Genomic DNA, 15,513 nt, shown 5'->3' with positions numbered 1-15,513 from the left:
ATATACTTGTGTATATGCACCAAAGACCAGACCAGTTACAAAGCATACACAAATTAATTTCATTAGACTTTGTGTACTCCAAACTAAGCATTTATGAAAGAAACCTGTGAAAGAGGTCCAGTGAGGTAATCTATCTGTGTTTTAACATCAGTCACATGCACCATTCTGTGGGTTTGTTGTGGTTGAAAATGCAGAAGTATCCAGAGCTGGAGAGACAAAGAAGCCCTTAAAATGTCTCAGTTTTAAGAAAGAAATTCCTCAGTTTTAATAGGGCTTGGGCGCCGAGTTGCATTCTGGGATGTGGCGGCCATGTTGCCAGCTTCGCGAATGTAAACATACAGCGAGTTGAACGAGAAGAGCAGAGTTGGGAGAAAGAAAAAAAGATGTCAAAATCGCGAAAAGGTTGTGGGATTTATAGGGATACGCTAAATAGGGATGCCAGGGACCGGTATGCGGACAAAATCGGCACTATTAACGGTTTGGATCCATATGAAATTCCCAACAAATAGTGGAGTACCGACGGAGACTTGTTGCCGCAGATATCTTAGGCTACCTTGTTTGTTTTGTGAGCGCCTACACTTCATAATAGTTCTGAAGCTACAAGTCATTGAAGTCTCATGTACAGTTCACAAATGGATGGGTTCAGGAGCTGCAAATCATAGAAACGGAACAGCGGCAAAACAGTATAACGTTACAGTAATCCGGTAAACTGCGCTCTAACGTTACCTAGCTGCTAGTTTAGTAACCCTTAGTGCTAACAACTATTCACACATGGACTTTTAACAATGTGTTTCAAAAGTGTAGTTAGTAGCTGTCAACCCTCCCGTTTTTTCCGGGGTTCTCACGTATTTGAGCTCTTTACCCGCTGTCTTCCTTTTTTAGTATTTTCCTGTAAAATATCACGTTAGCCCCTCCATCAGACCTGTCAAGTCTCTGTGCTGTTGTCCTGTTGCTACTCCTTGTCCTTCCAGCGAAACAGATGTTTTACTTGAAAGCAACCTTAGCGTGATGTTGGGCTTTTTAAGATAGCATGGTTGTTTTGAGAGCACGATTTCACTCCAATCTGTAACTAAAGTCACGTTAGACGTAGCTTCACAAATCGCTTAACGTTAGTTAATGCAGCAGTTTTATAGTACGAATTTTTGCTGTCAGCAGAGGGATAGCAACAAAAAGAATGTTTCCCGTATTTTGGATGAGTAACTCGAGAAATTTCCCTTATTTTCAATGTTGACTTAAATTTTATTTTCCCCATGGCGATTATGTGTTGCGCTATTACACCCCACAATACGGCAACGGTTGAAAATGGTTAAAATTGATTTTTAATTCATCAAATTAAGACACACGGATGAGAGGGAGTATGTCTAAACACTGCGCAGTAGTCCGAGTGGCAGTAAAGGAGGCTGTCAACGTGGCGGCCACGCCAAGTAATGACGTCACGACGCCCAAGCCCTATACTGCAAGTCCAGTCACTTCTTCCTGTGTACCAACTGTCCAGCTATCATCCTCTTCCTCGTGACTCACAGCTTGAGGAAGAAGATGCTGCTCCTTCACCGCTTCACCGTTGACTGAAGCTCCGCCTGACCCTCCATCACACTCCATAGCCTGAGAAAAACAACCGGACACAATTCAAAAAGGGGAGATTTGCATCTAATACACCAAACATTCTGTACTATTAATTAATATAATATGTATATATATATGTATATGTATGTGTATGTATATATGTGTATATATGTATATATATATATATATATATATATATATATATATATATATATGTGTATATGTAAATGTATATATTGTAACGGTTGTTACAATATATATGTATATATATGTGTGTGTGTGTGTGTATTATTGATTTTTATATATTACGCATTAATGTTAAAATTGTAAATGTTATACACACACATAAATATGTATATATATATATATATATATATATATATATATATATATATATATATATATAAAGTACGTATTATATATTGTATATTATTGTACACTGCATTTTATATTGTATATTACATAGAAATTTTATGTTAAATTTAAAAAATATTCACAAATATATAAATATAAAAATAAGTTTAAATTAAATAAGTTTATATAAAATGTATAAATTATACAAAAATATTAATTTACTTTAAATGTTAAATATAAATATTTAAACATTAATAAAAACATGCCAAATATTTTTAACCATTATTTATTTTTATATATCATATATATGTACACTTAAAATATTACAAATTTAAAAACATACACACAAACATACGTATGAATATATGAATATATATATATATATATATGACAACAAGGGATCATTGGGGTTCTATATAGAACCATAGGGTTCTTTACTCAACTCCAAAGAACCTTTTATGCTAAAAAGGTTCTATAATGACAAGAAAGAACCCTTTTGGCACAAAGGGTTCATATCTTGAATTTTGTGATCATTCACATGCATTCATAAATGCATTTGAATACACCGAATAATGCAGTGAAAGAAAGCACTCAAAATGCACACGCGCACTAGTATGACTAGCCTAGATGCGTGCACTTTTTAGGCACGATTTGTTTAGTTTTTTAATATACTTGATGATACTGTTAACATCATTAAAACAAAAAATACGAGTTCACATTTCACACCTAAACAAGCGTGGAAAACGTAATTAGAACTAGCTACTAAATTAGTTAAACATGATTCAAATGATTCGCGATCCCCAAACTGACTCAAATGATTCACGATCCCGCTTTGAACTCCCGAACGGACTCAAATGATTCGCGAACCCGCTACGAACTCCCGAACTGATTCAAATGATTCGCGATCCCCAAACTGACTCAAATGATTCGCGATCCCGCTTTGAACTCCCGAACGGACTCAAATGATTCGCGAACCCGCTACGAACTCCCGAACTGATTCAAATGATTCGCGATCCCGCTACGAACTCCCGAACTTATTGAAATGATTCGCGATCCCCAAATTGACTCAAATGATTCGCGAACCCGCTACGAACTCCCGAACTTATTCACATTTACCTATATTTGGTGTTATTTGCCGTATAAAACTTTAGACATGCGAAATCGATTTTACAATCGATTCAATGAACACTCGTCACTCAAATCAAACAGGATTTTTTTTTTCCTCACAAAAGTGACAACCCAAGAAAGCAAAGTAAACGTTCTCTCATTAGGCTGCATTGATACGTAGCGGTGGATGCAAGTAAAACAGTACCTCATTTTTTTTTCTCACCTGATATTCATGCAATAAACATGTTTTTGACAAAGATTTACATCAGCAGGTGTTTCAGTAACGTTAGGTGTGGCCTTTGCTCTCTCTCAGCGTTCTTCTTCTGAATCATCTGCTTGATCTGCTCTCTGACATCCGTCAGTCTGTCCTGATGACACTGCTGGAACATCTCGCACACCTGCTGCGCCACTTGAGCGAACACACACACACACTCAGACACAGCTCGCTAAGCACAACTTCGACTAATATCTGTTCAAACACACAGCAGACTTGCCATCATCCACCAGCGTGTCAAACTCATAGTTCATCAGGTCTGAGATGAACTCCTCCAATTCATCCTGCTGCAGGCCTGCAGCCCATCTGTGAGGAGACACAGACGGGTTTACTGTCATCAGAAGATCTACAAAGCGTCAGTGAAATTATTGATTTGCCAGCTCTGACCGTTGTCGATGAAGTACTGCTGCAGCGCGTGCACCATCCACTCCGCTTTCTGCTGACTGCGCGCCCCCGAGACCATTATCGACCGCGATCTGAGAAAACGCATCCATTACAGCTACAAATCACTGCTCAGGGTCAGCTCGAGGTGTGCATCATTACAAGTCCTCTGCAGCTGGATGAAATATTGTTTCAAGACATAACGTAAGACTGAACTTTAAGTGTTGCATGTTTGTTTACTGTACGCTATATTTATAACTGGCAGCGCTGACTTGCTAATCTGGTAACAGCAGTATGATTTCTGAATTCGAAAAATGAGGATCAAACTAAAGCTTAATTAAGAAATATGACAGTATTATACGAAATATATATTTATTCGGAATATAATGTTATAAATTTACTAATTTGCAGCACCGGCCACGTTTCCAAAACAAGCCGAACTGCTTCAGTGAACAACTCACGTGTGGAAGATATGAGCGGCGCCATCTTGAAAATCAGCAGACCTGAAGAGTCTATCACAGGTGAAGATGCACCAGGTAAAATATTCAATCGCAGAAACCGCATAAACACATTTTTAGTGAAAGTTACCTCCATGCATCAAAACCCCTGGCAAAACCTATGGAAATATATTAGTTAGAATTGTATAGATTTCATGCAATCCCCCCCCCACCCCCCCAGTCTTTTGGATAAGTTTGCTCATCACCCAAGAAAGAGGACCTGGTGCCAATTATCATTAGAAATGTATTATTTTAAATGATTTATTTATTAAAATACACACCCACACAAATAACTTGTAACATATAGTCACTTTTTGAACAAATTAACTGAATATTAACTATAAAAATAAGGTATAGTATGTGTGTGTGTGTATATATATATATATATATACATACACACACACCATAAATACTGAACATATTCAGAAATTATGTATTAAATTGATTAAAAGTGTCTGTTACAATCAAAATATAGTGCTTATAACTTAATTTTATGAATACATTGTTAAAATAAGCTTGTATATACTCATAGAAGAATAATACAAATTATTATTCAGAAATGTACATACCTTTATTGAACTGTATATCTTTGATACAATAAATGAACAGAATTCTATAACATTTTTCAAGAGGTATGTGGAAATACTGTGTTATAAGTATGTGGTTTTTATCATAACAGTAATTCTCTGCAGTAAAACTGGCTCAGTAAGAAACACAAAGCAGGGTGTCAGCATTATTACATTCCTTGGAAAAATCAAACACCAACCCATGCATGACTTCGGATAACTTTGGCATTGACCAATAGCAAAAGCGGAAAAGCAATCAGCAAACCAAGCTGCTGTATAATTCATGTTGAGGCGCATATTTACTTCTCAGAAACCTTGAAATGGAAAAGAACTGCATTGATTTATATCAAGTTTGAAATCCTCATTTTAAATATATAGCTGCAAAAAAAAGTCACAAAAATATTGTCAACGTGTGATGGGTGGACATTATGGAGATGAAATAGAAGCAGATCTTCTGTCACTTCAGCTTCATTCTGGTGTCCAACTGTGAGCCATGTGTGATGTAATCATAAATCTGTGATTTTCTTCAATGATAACTCTGTTAAAAATATAAACCTTCATTATAAACTGTATTATTTTTTCATTAATTGCTGTGGTACACAAGTTCTGGAATTGAGAACCATTGCTGTAGAGTTCACTGTCTCATGTCTGAATACATAAACCTCGTGCATAAACCCAATCAACGTTAAGCCATATTTACTAGTGGAATATGAATGCATCCAAATGCGGGTGACATATACATTTATATTTTCTAGTTTTTTTTTTTGGTTTAGTTTTCTGGTTATGTTAAAATAAAACCACAAGCTGACAAAGCACTTGTTTGTTATAGTGAGTGTCATCAATGTACTGTTGTCAATATTTTAAAATCTTTTCAGTGGCTGAATTTGATTTATGTATATATTGGTAATCATTTTAATATGTAATGAACATGCAAACGTATAAATATATAATATTATCATATATAATATTATATAAATAGGGGTTACCTGAAACTTGAAAAGACAAAAAAAATATTCACAAAATTCAAGTTTGGGACACCGATTATATTGCAAGCAAATATTATTCACATTTGTTCTGCTCGTGACAGTATTCAAATGACTCCACTTCTTCATAATTAACAGAGATGGATCAAGTTGGTTGGAAATGAGCTCAGCATTCATACAAGCAACTGGATGTAACAGTCTATTTGTATTTTGTAAGATTTTCCATGTCAACATACTTCTGATCCACATATCCTTGGGTGACAAGATTGACTATTGCAAATGCAAGAACTCAAAGGTTAAAAACAATAGAACAGGAAAAGGGATTTTCAACATCGAATCAAACATTTTGCAACCGTTATTCATGGTTAACATTCCTAGACTCAAACAGAACAAGTGAATTATTTACTGAAAATATATTATGGCCATCTGAGAGGATTTCCTGCATTAGATATCCATGAGATGTGAAATGTACATTGACGGGGAGTATTGCTTAATGTGTTTAAACTGCTTTTAACCTATGTATAGAACAGCAGACTGCATCACTCCATTCTTGCCTTCACACATGGACAACGGCCAACTGGAGTCAAATAGCTGAAAATCCTGAAACTTTGGGCTTTTTAAGTGGATGCAATTGCATAATAATATTAAAAAAAAATCAAAAGAAAATAATACTGTATTGATCAAAGATCAAGTTTTGTTTCGCATAAACTGCCCATTCTAAAACATAGTTGTACAATTTAAGAAATGCACTAAAAACCGCATGAAGTCCATGTTTTCTCAAAGTGTCTCCACGTACAAAAACATTTCACCTGCAATCATATCAAAACCTCACTTAAAATTGAATTCCACATAAAATGGGCAATAAAAGAGCTTTGAGTTTTTGCATGACAGTTTCTGGCATTATTTGCTTTTTATATTTTATGACAAGCAATGTATGCCAATTCAGAACCAAATTCATTTCAAATAAGAAGAGTTTTGCTAAAAAAAAATAAAAAAAAAACATTATTGCGTAAATTAGCAATTATTGCGCAGTAATGAACAGTTGGATACCTCACTTATCCATTGAAGCCCTTTCCATCCTCATTCCAGAGGAAAGCTTTAAATCAGATCTACACCACATGAGTCTCCTACTGTATAACGTCTGGTCACTACATATTAAAAAATAAGAAAAAAAGAACACAATGAACAATGTCATCAATGATGAGTATAACAAAAAATATTTTCTTCTTTGCTTTAAAAATTATAAGTTGTTAGGAGGATCTTCTCATTGCATTCTCCACGCTTCTGATCTGCAAAAAAACAACATTCTAAGGCTATTTTCAATGTACCACAGTCTTCAACACTGACGTACAAGTCTGCACTCTCCTGGTCAAGAGCGTCTCCTCACATGTGACCCTGGAGCACAAAAGCAGTCTTACAGTAATTCACTGGGCTCTTTTCGTAGCAATTGTCAAAAATACATTGTATGGGACAAAATGATAGATTTTTATTTTATGCCAAAAATCTTTACGATATTATAATGAAGATCATGATAAAGATCATGTTCCATAAAGATATTTTTACATTTCCTACTGTAAATATATCAAAACTTAATTTCTGATTGGTAATGTGCATAGCTAAGAACTTCATTTGGACAACTTTAAAGGTGTTTTCCTCAGTATTTAGAATTTTTTTTTTTTTGCACACTCAGATTCCAGATTTTCAAATATTTGTATCTCGGCCACATATCGCCTGATCCTAATAAACCATTATGGAAACTAATAAATTCAAAGGAAGGCTTATTTATTCAGCTTTCAGATGATGTATAAATCGCAATTTTGAAAAATTGACACTTCTGGTTTTGTGGTCCAGGGTCACATATATTCACCACAGGTTTTCACCGGTCATCTCCAACAGGGACAAACAGAAGTCACAATCTATCACCAGACCAAACGCTTTGGGATTGTTTGAATTAATAATTATTAAAAAAATTATATTTACTAAAATATCATCCACATAGTAACACCGATGGAAACTGAGAACTTAATCGCTTCAGCATTCAGCTCTAATGGAGTGAATCTTGCAAAAAAAAAAAAAAAAGTCACATTTCACCCTGAAATAAAGAGACAATAAAAAGAAAAATTATATTTTACATTAAAAATAAAATGAAGCTTATTTTTAGGAACCTTTTTTATGATGGTGAATTTTTTTTTATCATTATTATTTAACAATTAAGCACCCCCCACCCCCACACACACTAATGTGATGCACTTTAAAGATTTAATATTTCTCATTACACAGCAAATTACTCCGTATTACAGGAACAAGTTATTGTGAAATTATTCATAACAGCAAAGAAAGTATAACAAATATTTCCTTATAAATATTATAAAAAACACAATATTAAATACACTGTATTTTAATATTTTACAAAAGTTTTATATTGTTATTACATGAACAAGAATTTTTGGGACTTATTGCTGTTGAAAATTTTACAAAAAAAAAAAAAAAATCGGCTTTATTTTTTTCTTAACAAAATGTTTTATTTCTCTCTTAATTTCAGGGTAAAATATCACCTTAACTTTTTATTATTTTTTTTCTTCAGAGATTCACCCAATAATCACATTTGTGGGACAGTTTAATCATAGACATTGTGCAGAGATGCCCTGAATCGTACACGCCAGGGGACGTACCGTTTTGAATCTGTGGTGTTACGCGACACCAATGGGCTCCAAAACCTGCCGAGTATGAACAACCGGGCCGAGATGCAGAACATTATCCACCGCACTCAGCTGTTCTGCAGAGTGACAGACACCTGAGCCCTACACAAGTCGACCGGTTCTCCACATGCGCCCGGGCATCCCATTATGAGTTCTCATCACCCTGACTGAACCGACATAGTAACCAGCTCAGTTTTCAACCAGAGTGACAGCCGTAAGAGCTGCAGTAATGGAAGAATTATCAACAAGGCTTGAACTAGATATGCGTTGAGATTATCGGAGGCTTTCCTCAATGCAACTCAAACATTAGAAGTTGCTTTGCACAAATATTTTGTCCTTGACAGCTGATCGAGGGTTCACTTGAACATTACAATGGAAATGGAAGCTCATAATTCAAACCAAAAGGGATACAGAGATGGCCTTTGGTGAAACTGTTTCTAGATGATCAAACTGTATTGCATGGCAAAAAAAAACATGTAAACATCAACTTAAAAAGGAAATGCTTTTGCAAACAAAAACAAAAGTAGAGCATGTCGTCAATGTTCTGATGAATACAAATAACAGATTATGTTTGATTGCGATGAACCATTGTGTTGGCATAGTACTAAATGTTCGTCTTTGGATGGGAGGGCCGATGACTCTAATGAAGGGGACCATTTACTGGAAGACTAAAGTTACTTGGCTTTTGGATATTAACAGCATTCATGACACGTTCCTTCATAAACTCGCCTTCCTCTTACATTACTATTGAGAAGTATTGCAAAGAAAACAGGTTGATTTGTTTCAGTCAAAAGGATGAAGAGTCAGGCCATCCAGTAACATTCAGCATCTGATTGGTTGATTACAGCGGCTGGATTGACGCAACCATGTTGAGGAGGTACAGCAAAACAGGAAGAACATGTTTGTGTTGTGAACAGGGAAGGAGAAGTGCGTTATTCAGAACAAAGGAAACAATCCACAAATCAACATCCTCAGCCTCTCCATGTAAACAACTGCAGTGACCCCTTCTACACACATAATGCCACAGGACTAGCCAATGAAAAACAGATATCCCTCGTCTGAACGCGTCCTCCCCGTTTATCTTCCATCTTCCCCGTCCAGAGCCACCCCACGTGCCCTCAGAAGAGCAGGCTCTGCCGTTGAGATATGCTGTTGACTGGAGAAAAAGAAAAAGAGGAGGTTTAGGCAACACAGACGGACAGCGTTCAATGGTGCATGCAACATTGTGCACGATAAAACCAAAATGCACAATCACTCGTAACGACTGTCAGTGGGTATAAAGGGTCACAAGAGAGAGAGAGAGAGAGCGAGAGAAAATCAGCACTCGCTTCATTTAGAGAACTGGGCATGAGCGTGGGCAACATTACCAAACACAAGTCAACGTGCACCCAAACACACAGCCACACACACATGCTCAGTTTACAGCTCTAGAGAAGCCTGGGCTGTTTTCTTATTTGCTGAGGGAAGGGGGTATTCGCACAGCAAGCTCTTCTCCTCTGTTTCCACATTATGGCTTCTCTGCAAGGGTGATGTACAGTCAAACTTGTGCCCAATGCACTCCATTTTATCTGATTTCAAGCTCAGCCAAGACAACACTAAATTATTCTAATATGCCGGTTTGCTGCTCAAGAAATATTTCTTATCGTCGTTTAATATTTTTGTGAAAACCATGATGAATTACTTTCAGGATTTTTTAATGAACAGAAAGAATAGAAAAAAAAACTGCATTTATTGGAAGTAGAAATATTTTGTTTCCTTGTTGAAATTTATGCATCCTTGCTTTATATAAGTATTGATTTCTTTGTCATACAAATAATCTTTTCAAGGATAGTGTATTATTATACAACTATTTCAATCGCTTGGCACCAGCCTTTGGCATTTCATCAGTGATTTAGACACGGAATGGATTAATATTCATATTTAGCTCTGACTTTAGTGCTCTGTATAAACACTGAATAATTAGAAGCTCTAACGGCCTGACAGCTTCATCGATTCGTGGACTGAAAACATATGAGGTCTGAGTGGAGGATATTTTCAAACTAAATATCACAGGAGAACCTGCCTATGAACATAGATGCTTAACGAGGATGAATGTCTCATTAAACGTTTCTCAGCTGAATGATGTAACCTCAGCCCATAAATTACCGATATTGTTAGATCACCAAAACATTGTGGGTTTAGTTTATTTTACAATCAAAAATAAATAGGAAAATCCCTCATTTTGTAAATGTTTAAACCATTTGCTGAAAACCAACATGGCAACCCTGCTTCTGACATGCACATCGTGCGGATTGCCAAAACGGACAGTGGAAGTCCACGCTCATTTTAATTGTGATGAGCTTATCATATCATACACATAAAAGGAAAAAGGTGACAGATGAGAGGGGTAGATTGGTTTCAGTAAATTGAGCATTTAACCATTCACACAGCTGTGAGAATGAAGTCAGTATGGGATCTTTGCTCTGAATCAATGCCATGTTTATGCAAGTGTTAATGTAAGGATATAATCTGCTGGTGCAATGTATTGTCTGTATGTTCTTATTTACTTCAGTGATGGATGAAACAGATGCTTCTATAATTTCTCATTTCAAGCAGTGCATGAGACAATTACATTTTAAAGTCTACTTATGCACTCTGTTCAGAGAGAAAACATGTTTTTGAAATATCCAAGAAATGGTTGAGATGTGATTAATTCTTGCAGGGTACAACAGAACAGTACAGATGAACAAGAAACTCAAGGGAAGAAATCTGGTTTTGTTTTTTGTGACCTCCTGCCTTGAGCGGAGGGCGACAAACATGTACCTAAGGTATGCCGAAACCTTAGACATCTTTGCAAAAGCTCTGGAGTGCAGTGAAGCAGTGGTGTAAACCAGAAAAAAAAGAAAAGAAAATTTCAAAGCACATACAAATAGGCAAGGAGAGAAAAGAGACAGAGAGACCGTGGGAAAGACAGAGCAGAAAACAAAGTTAGCAGTGAATGAGCTGCATAAAACATGGAGCTTAACAAGAACTTCCTCCTGAGAATGTCTAATGCAGTGGCATCATCGCATCGTGTGTCTTAATGAGCCTATACGAGAAATAAACCGAGATGAATGAGGATATGAAGAGAGAGAGAGGGAGGGAGAGGAGTAAACCAGTGTTTCCGATTAGAGCATGGTGAGGTGAAACTATTAGAAGATGAGCAACGTGAATTTAGAGAGCACAGAAAATGAGCTGCGTATTGTTGAGCATGAGAGTTCATCTCTCATTTTAATGAACATAAATGATATTCATGAGGAATATTACTGGGATCTGTGTGCTCAACTAAGTGATATATACTAAAGGCTCAGTCTCATTCGAATCATCTAATGCAGTGGTTTTCAACCAGTGGTCCTGGTATTGCAGGTGGGCCGCCAATTACTATTAAAAGAAATAATATTGTTAATATGTAAAAATTTCTGAGTCATAACATAACATCATTTCATATATAGAATTAAATAGCAAAAAATAAATATTAAACTGTTACTATGCTTCCACTATACAAGCTCGCTGATTGTTTTAAGAATAAACCACCAATTTATCTTAGATATTTTTGCTGCATATGCTACAGAACAACAAATTCAAGCCGCAGTAAAGATAGTTTGTGGTTTTATATTCAGATTTCTTTTGGTATAAATACGCAGTGTGTTTTCATTAACATGCAAATAATACCGAATAACATTCTCCATTATTTGTGAATTCCGGTGACGCTGTCCTTTGGGCCGAAATCAGTTTTTTTTTTTCGTAGAGACTCTTAATTTTATAATGCCTGTAGCTCCGAAAGTTGGAGACTTAGAGGAGTGAAACTGCTGTCATCTTCACCAGCCTGATCTGTGATTTTATTTTTTATTTTTATTTTTCACTGCAAAGCTCTTGTCCGTAAACCTCTTGGTAAGTCCACCATTAAGAAATGTGAAAGAAAGGCGTACTTCATGTTTAACGTCTATTACCAATAAACACGCAGTTAAACATGCAGTTTTCTGGAATAACAAACATTGATTTACATTGAGCTCGATTTGTGAAAACTTTCACAATAGCATTTTATCACGTGGCCTTGTTTCTCTTTGCTCTGCCCCCGTTTTTTGTCTAATATTGTCATATGGTTGCTGTTCCAATGAATAACGGTTTCCAATTTATTATGTAAATGAACTTACACACACACACACACACACACACACACACATATATATATATATATATATATATATATATATTTATATTCGGATTCTTATCTTATCTGATCTTAAAAATTTGGTCAGTTTACCATGCACAGTTAAGTATTGGTCAGCTGACCCATCCCAGAATAACTAAGATAACTTTTCTGATCTGTTCACAGTTGAGTTTTGGTCAGCTGACCCTTCCCAGGGTTACTTACATCACTATTCTGATCTGTGAAAACTTTCACAATTGAGTTTTGGTCAGCTCACCCATCCCTGGGTCACTAACATCGCAATTCTGATCTGTGAAAATTTTCACAGTTAAGTATGTGTCAGCTGAGGTGCTAATACCCTGTTATGGGGGTGTTTCTCGGCAGCGGGGACTGGAGCACAGGAAGGAATAAAAATGGATGGGAAAAAAATACTGTCAAATTCTTGAGGAAAATCTACTGTCTTCTGCCAGAATGTTGTCTACGGAAACAATGTTAAACTTCTAACATGACAATGACACAAAGCTAACAGCAAAACTGATCACAAAGTGCTTGGAGAACTGATATCCCATGGTCACCATGAAATTTAACTGAACGAGTAATTCTGCAAAGAAGTGTGGGCAAATATTAAAGTAGATGTAATTAAAGAGAGGAAAAAAATACCCAACCGGAGGATCCTTTTTCCAGCTGTGTGATAATTTTATTTCTGAATGTAGGTTTTATATCTTACACTTGGATGTTATAAGTTGCAGTGAATAAAACAAAACAAAAACTGTCCATCTTCATTTCAGGCTGCATAGCAACAAAATGTGAATGTATTAAAGGGAGTGATTCTTTTCAATACCCACTGTACACACATACATGCATACATACATAAAAAAGGAAGAGGGTGAAGAAAAGAAAAAAATTTATGTAGTTAAACAAAAAAAAAAAAAAATTAAGCAAAAATAATAAACATAGGGACTGATTTATGAACTATTTTTGTAGATACATTGCAGGATAAAATAGAAATAATCAAGAAAAGAAAAACTGAATAATATATAAAATAATAATAGAATTTAAATAAATGACAGTATATGCATATACTTGAATACAGATGTTTAAAAAAAATCTTATATGTATCATTATAAAGACATGAAATTAAATTATCATTTTTTGTATAATAGAAGCTTAAAATTAATACAGGTGCTTCTCAATAAATTAGAATGTCGAGGAAAAGTTAATTTATTTCAGTAATTTAACTCAAAATGTGAAACTCGTGTTTTAAATAAATTAAATGCACACAGACTTCAGTAGTTTTATGTCTTTGGTTCTTTTAATTGTGATGATTTTGGCTCACATTTAACAACCCCCCCCCCCCAATTAGAATACTTCATAAAAAAAATTTAGTGAATTGTTGGGCTTCTGGAAAGTATGTTAATTTAGTGTACATGAACTCAATACTTGGTACGGACTCCTATTGCTTTAATTACTGCCTCATTTCGGCGTGACATGGAGGTGATCAGTTTGTGGCACTGCTGAGGTGGTCTGGAAGCCCAGGTTTCTCTGACAGTGGCCTTCAGCTCATCTGCATTGTTTGGTCTCTTGTTTCTCATCTTCCTCTTGACAATAGCCCATAGATTCTCTCTGGGGTTCAGGTCTGGTGAGTTTGCTGGACAGTCAAGCACACCAACACCATTGTCATTTAACCAACTTTTGGTGCTTTTGGCAGTGTGGGCAGGTGCCAAATCCCGCTGGAAAATGAAATCAGCATCTTCAAAATGCTAGTCAGCAGAAGGAAGCATGAAGTGCTCCAAAATGTCTTGGTACATGGGTGCAGTGACTCTAAAATATAAAATAATCATAGTAATAACAATAGTAATAATTACATTTGCAGCAATAAATGCACGTATATTAGGGGTGTAACGGTACGCAAAAATCACGGTTCGATATGTACCTCAGTTTTAAAGTCACGGTTCGGTTCATTTTCGGTACAGTAAGGGAAAGAAATGCAAACATTAGACTGCAGGTTTGTTCATTACTATAAACTTTTTTTTAACAATTTGTTTACACTTTATATATATATATATATATATATATATATATATATATATATATATATATATATATATATATATATATATATTAATAAAATATATATAAAATTAAAAAGAATAAGAAATAAAATACTGCTGCAAAGTTCTCCACTAAATAAAATAATCTGTCTCAAAACAATATCATATAATAAAATAATGAAAAATATAAATAAATAACTATGATTACAGTGCAGCATTACCAATCCCAGCTTGAAGGCCTGCTCATATTTTAAAAAATATATATAAGTGCAACATCAACAGTTTCAGTTTTTAGACCTGCTCAGATTTCGTTATTGCGTTGGACCGATCAGAATTAAGAGCAAAGGTCTGTTTAAATGCCGATGGGAGCTGCATTTGAATTACAATAGTTTTTTCCTAGTTGTAGTGATGTTCACACTCGCGTGATGCTTTTGAAAACCTTAGGCCGGTGACACACTGGCATATTGCACCTGTCAAACATAGTCTATTTTGCCGTCAATACTGTTGATGGTGTCCTTTATCAGTAGGCTTTATATTTATGCTCAACATGAAGTATAGATATTGTTGTCATGAAGACAAGATTCTGGTCTGTCGGCGGCCTCCCTCTATGTCACCTACAGCAGCAGCAGCGCGCCAGCGCCGCGTCAGGCATTCTGGTGTGTAAAGACACGGAAAACGCGAGGCAGCCATCACGCAACTGACACGCAGCAGAAACACCACACTCACGCCACGCAGCTAGTGTGTCACCGGCCTTAGAATCAGCTGCAGGGCGGGATTTGCGCAGAACGTAGAGACTTCCGCCACTTAATATGTTAGTTTGGAAACACGAAAATTTACCTATGTTCCGCGCACAAAATATTGCATTCGGTC

General features: G+C 35.9%; 1 protein-coding gene and 1 pseudogene across 2 annotated transcripts in view; both read right to left on the bottom strand.

Annotated features, from left to right (window-relative positions):
- Positions 1–1,449: 1,449 nt before the first annotated feature.
- Positions 1,450–4,209, bottom strand: LOC113074170 (pre-rRNA-processing protein TSR2 homolog; annotated as a pseudogene).
- A 4,698-nt stretch (positions 4,210–8,907) lies between these two features.
- The window catches only part of LOC113074159 (cyclin-dependent kinase 16-like), a 30,924-nt gene continuing 24,318 nt past the window's right edge, over positions 8,908–15,513 (bottom strand). For both annotated transcript variants that reach the window (XM_026246910.1, XM_026246911.1), the window contains one exon: positions 8,908–9,580. In XM_026246910.1, coding sequence (XP_026102695.1) covers positions 9,543–9,580 — 38 coding nt within the window. In that variant the 3' untranslated portion in view covers positions 8,908–9,542. The remainder of the gene's footprint in view (positions 9,581–15,513) is intronic.

Source organism: Carassius auratus, unplaced genomic scaffold, assembly GCF_003368295.1.
Source record: "Carassius auratus strain Wakin unplaced genomic scaffold, ASM336829v1 scaf_tig00013767, whole genome shotgun sequence".
Lineage (NCBI taxonomy): Eukaryota > Metazoa > Chordata > Actinopteri > Cypriniformes > Cyprinidae > Carassius > Carassius auratus.
Note: the sequence above shows the minus strand (reverse complement) of the source record. Positions and strands in the feature narration are given on the sequence as shown.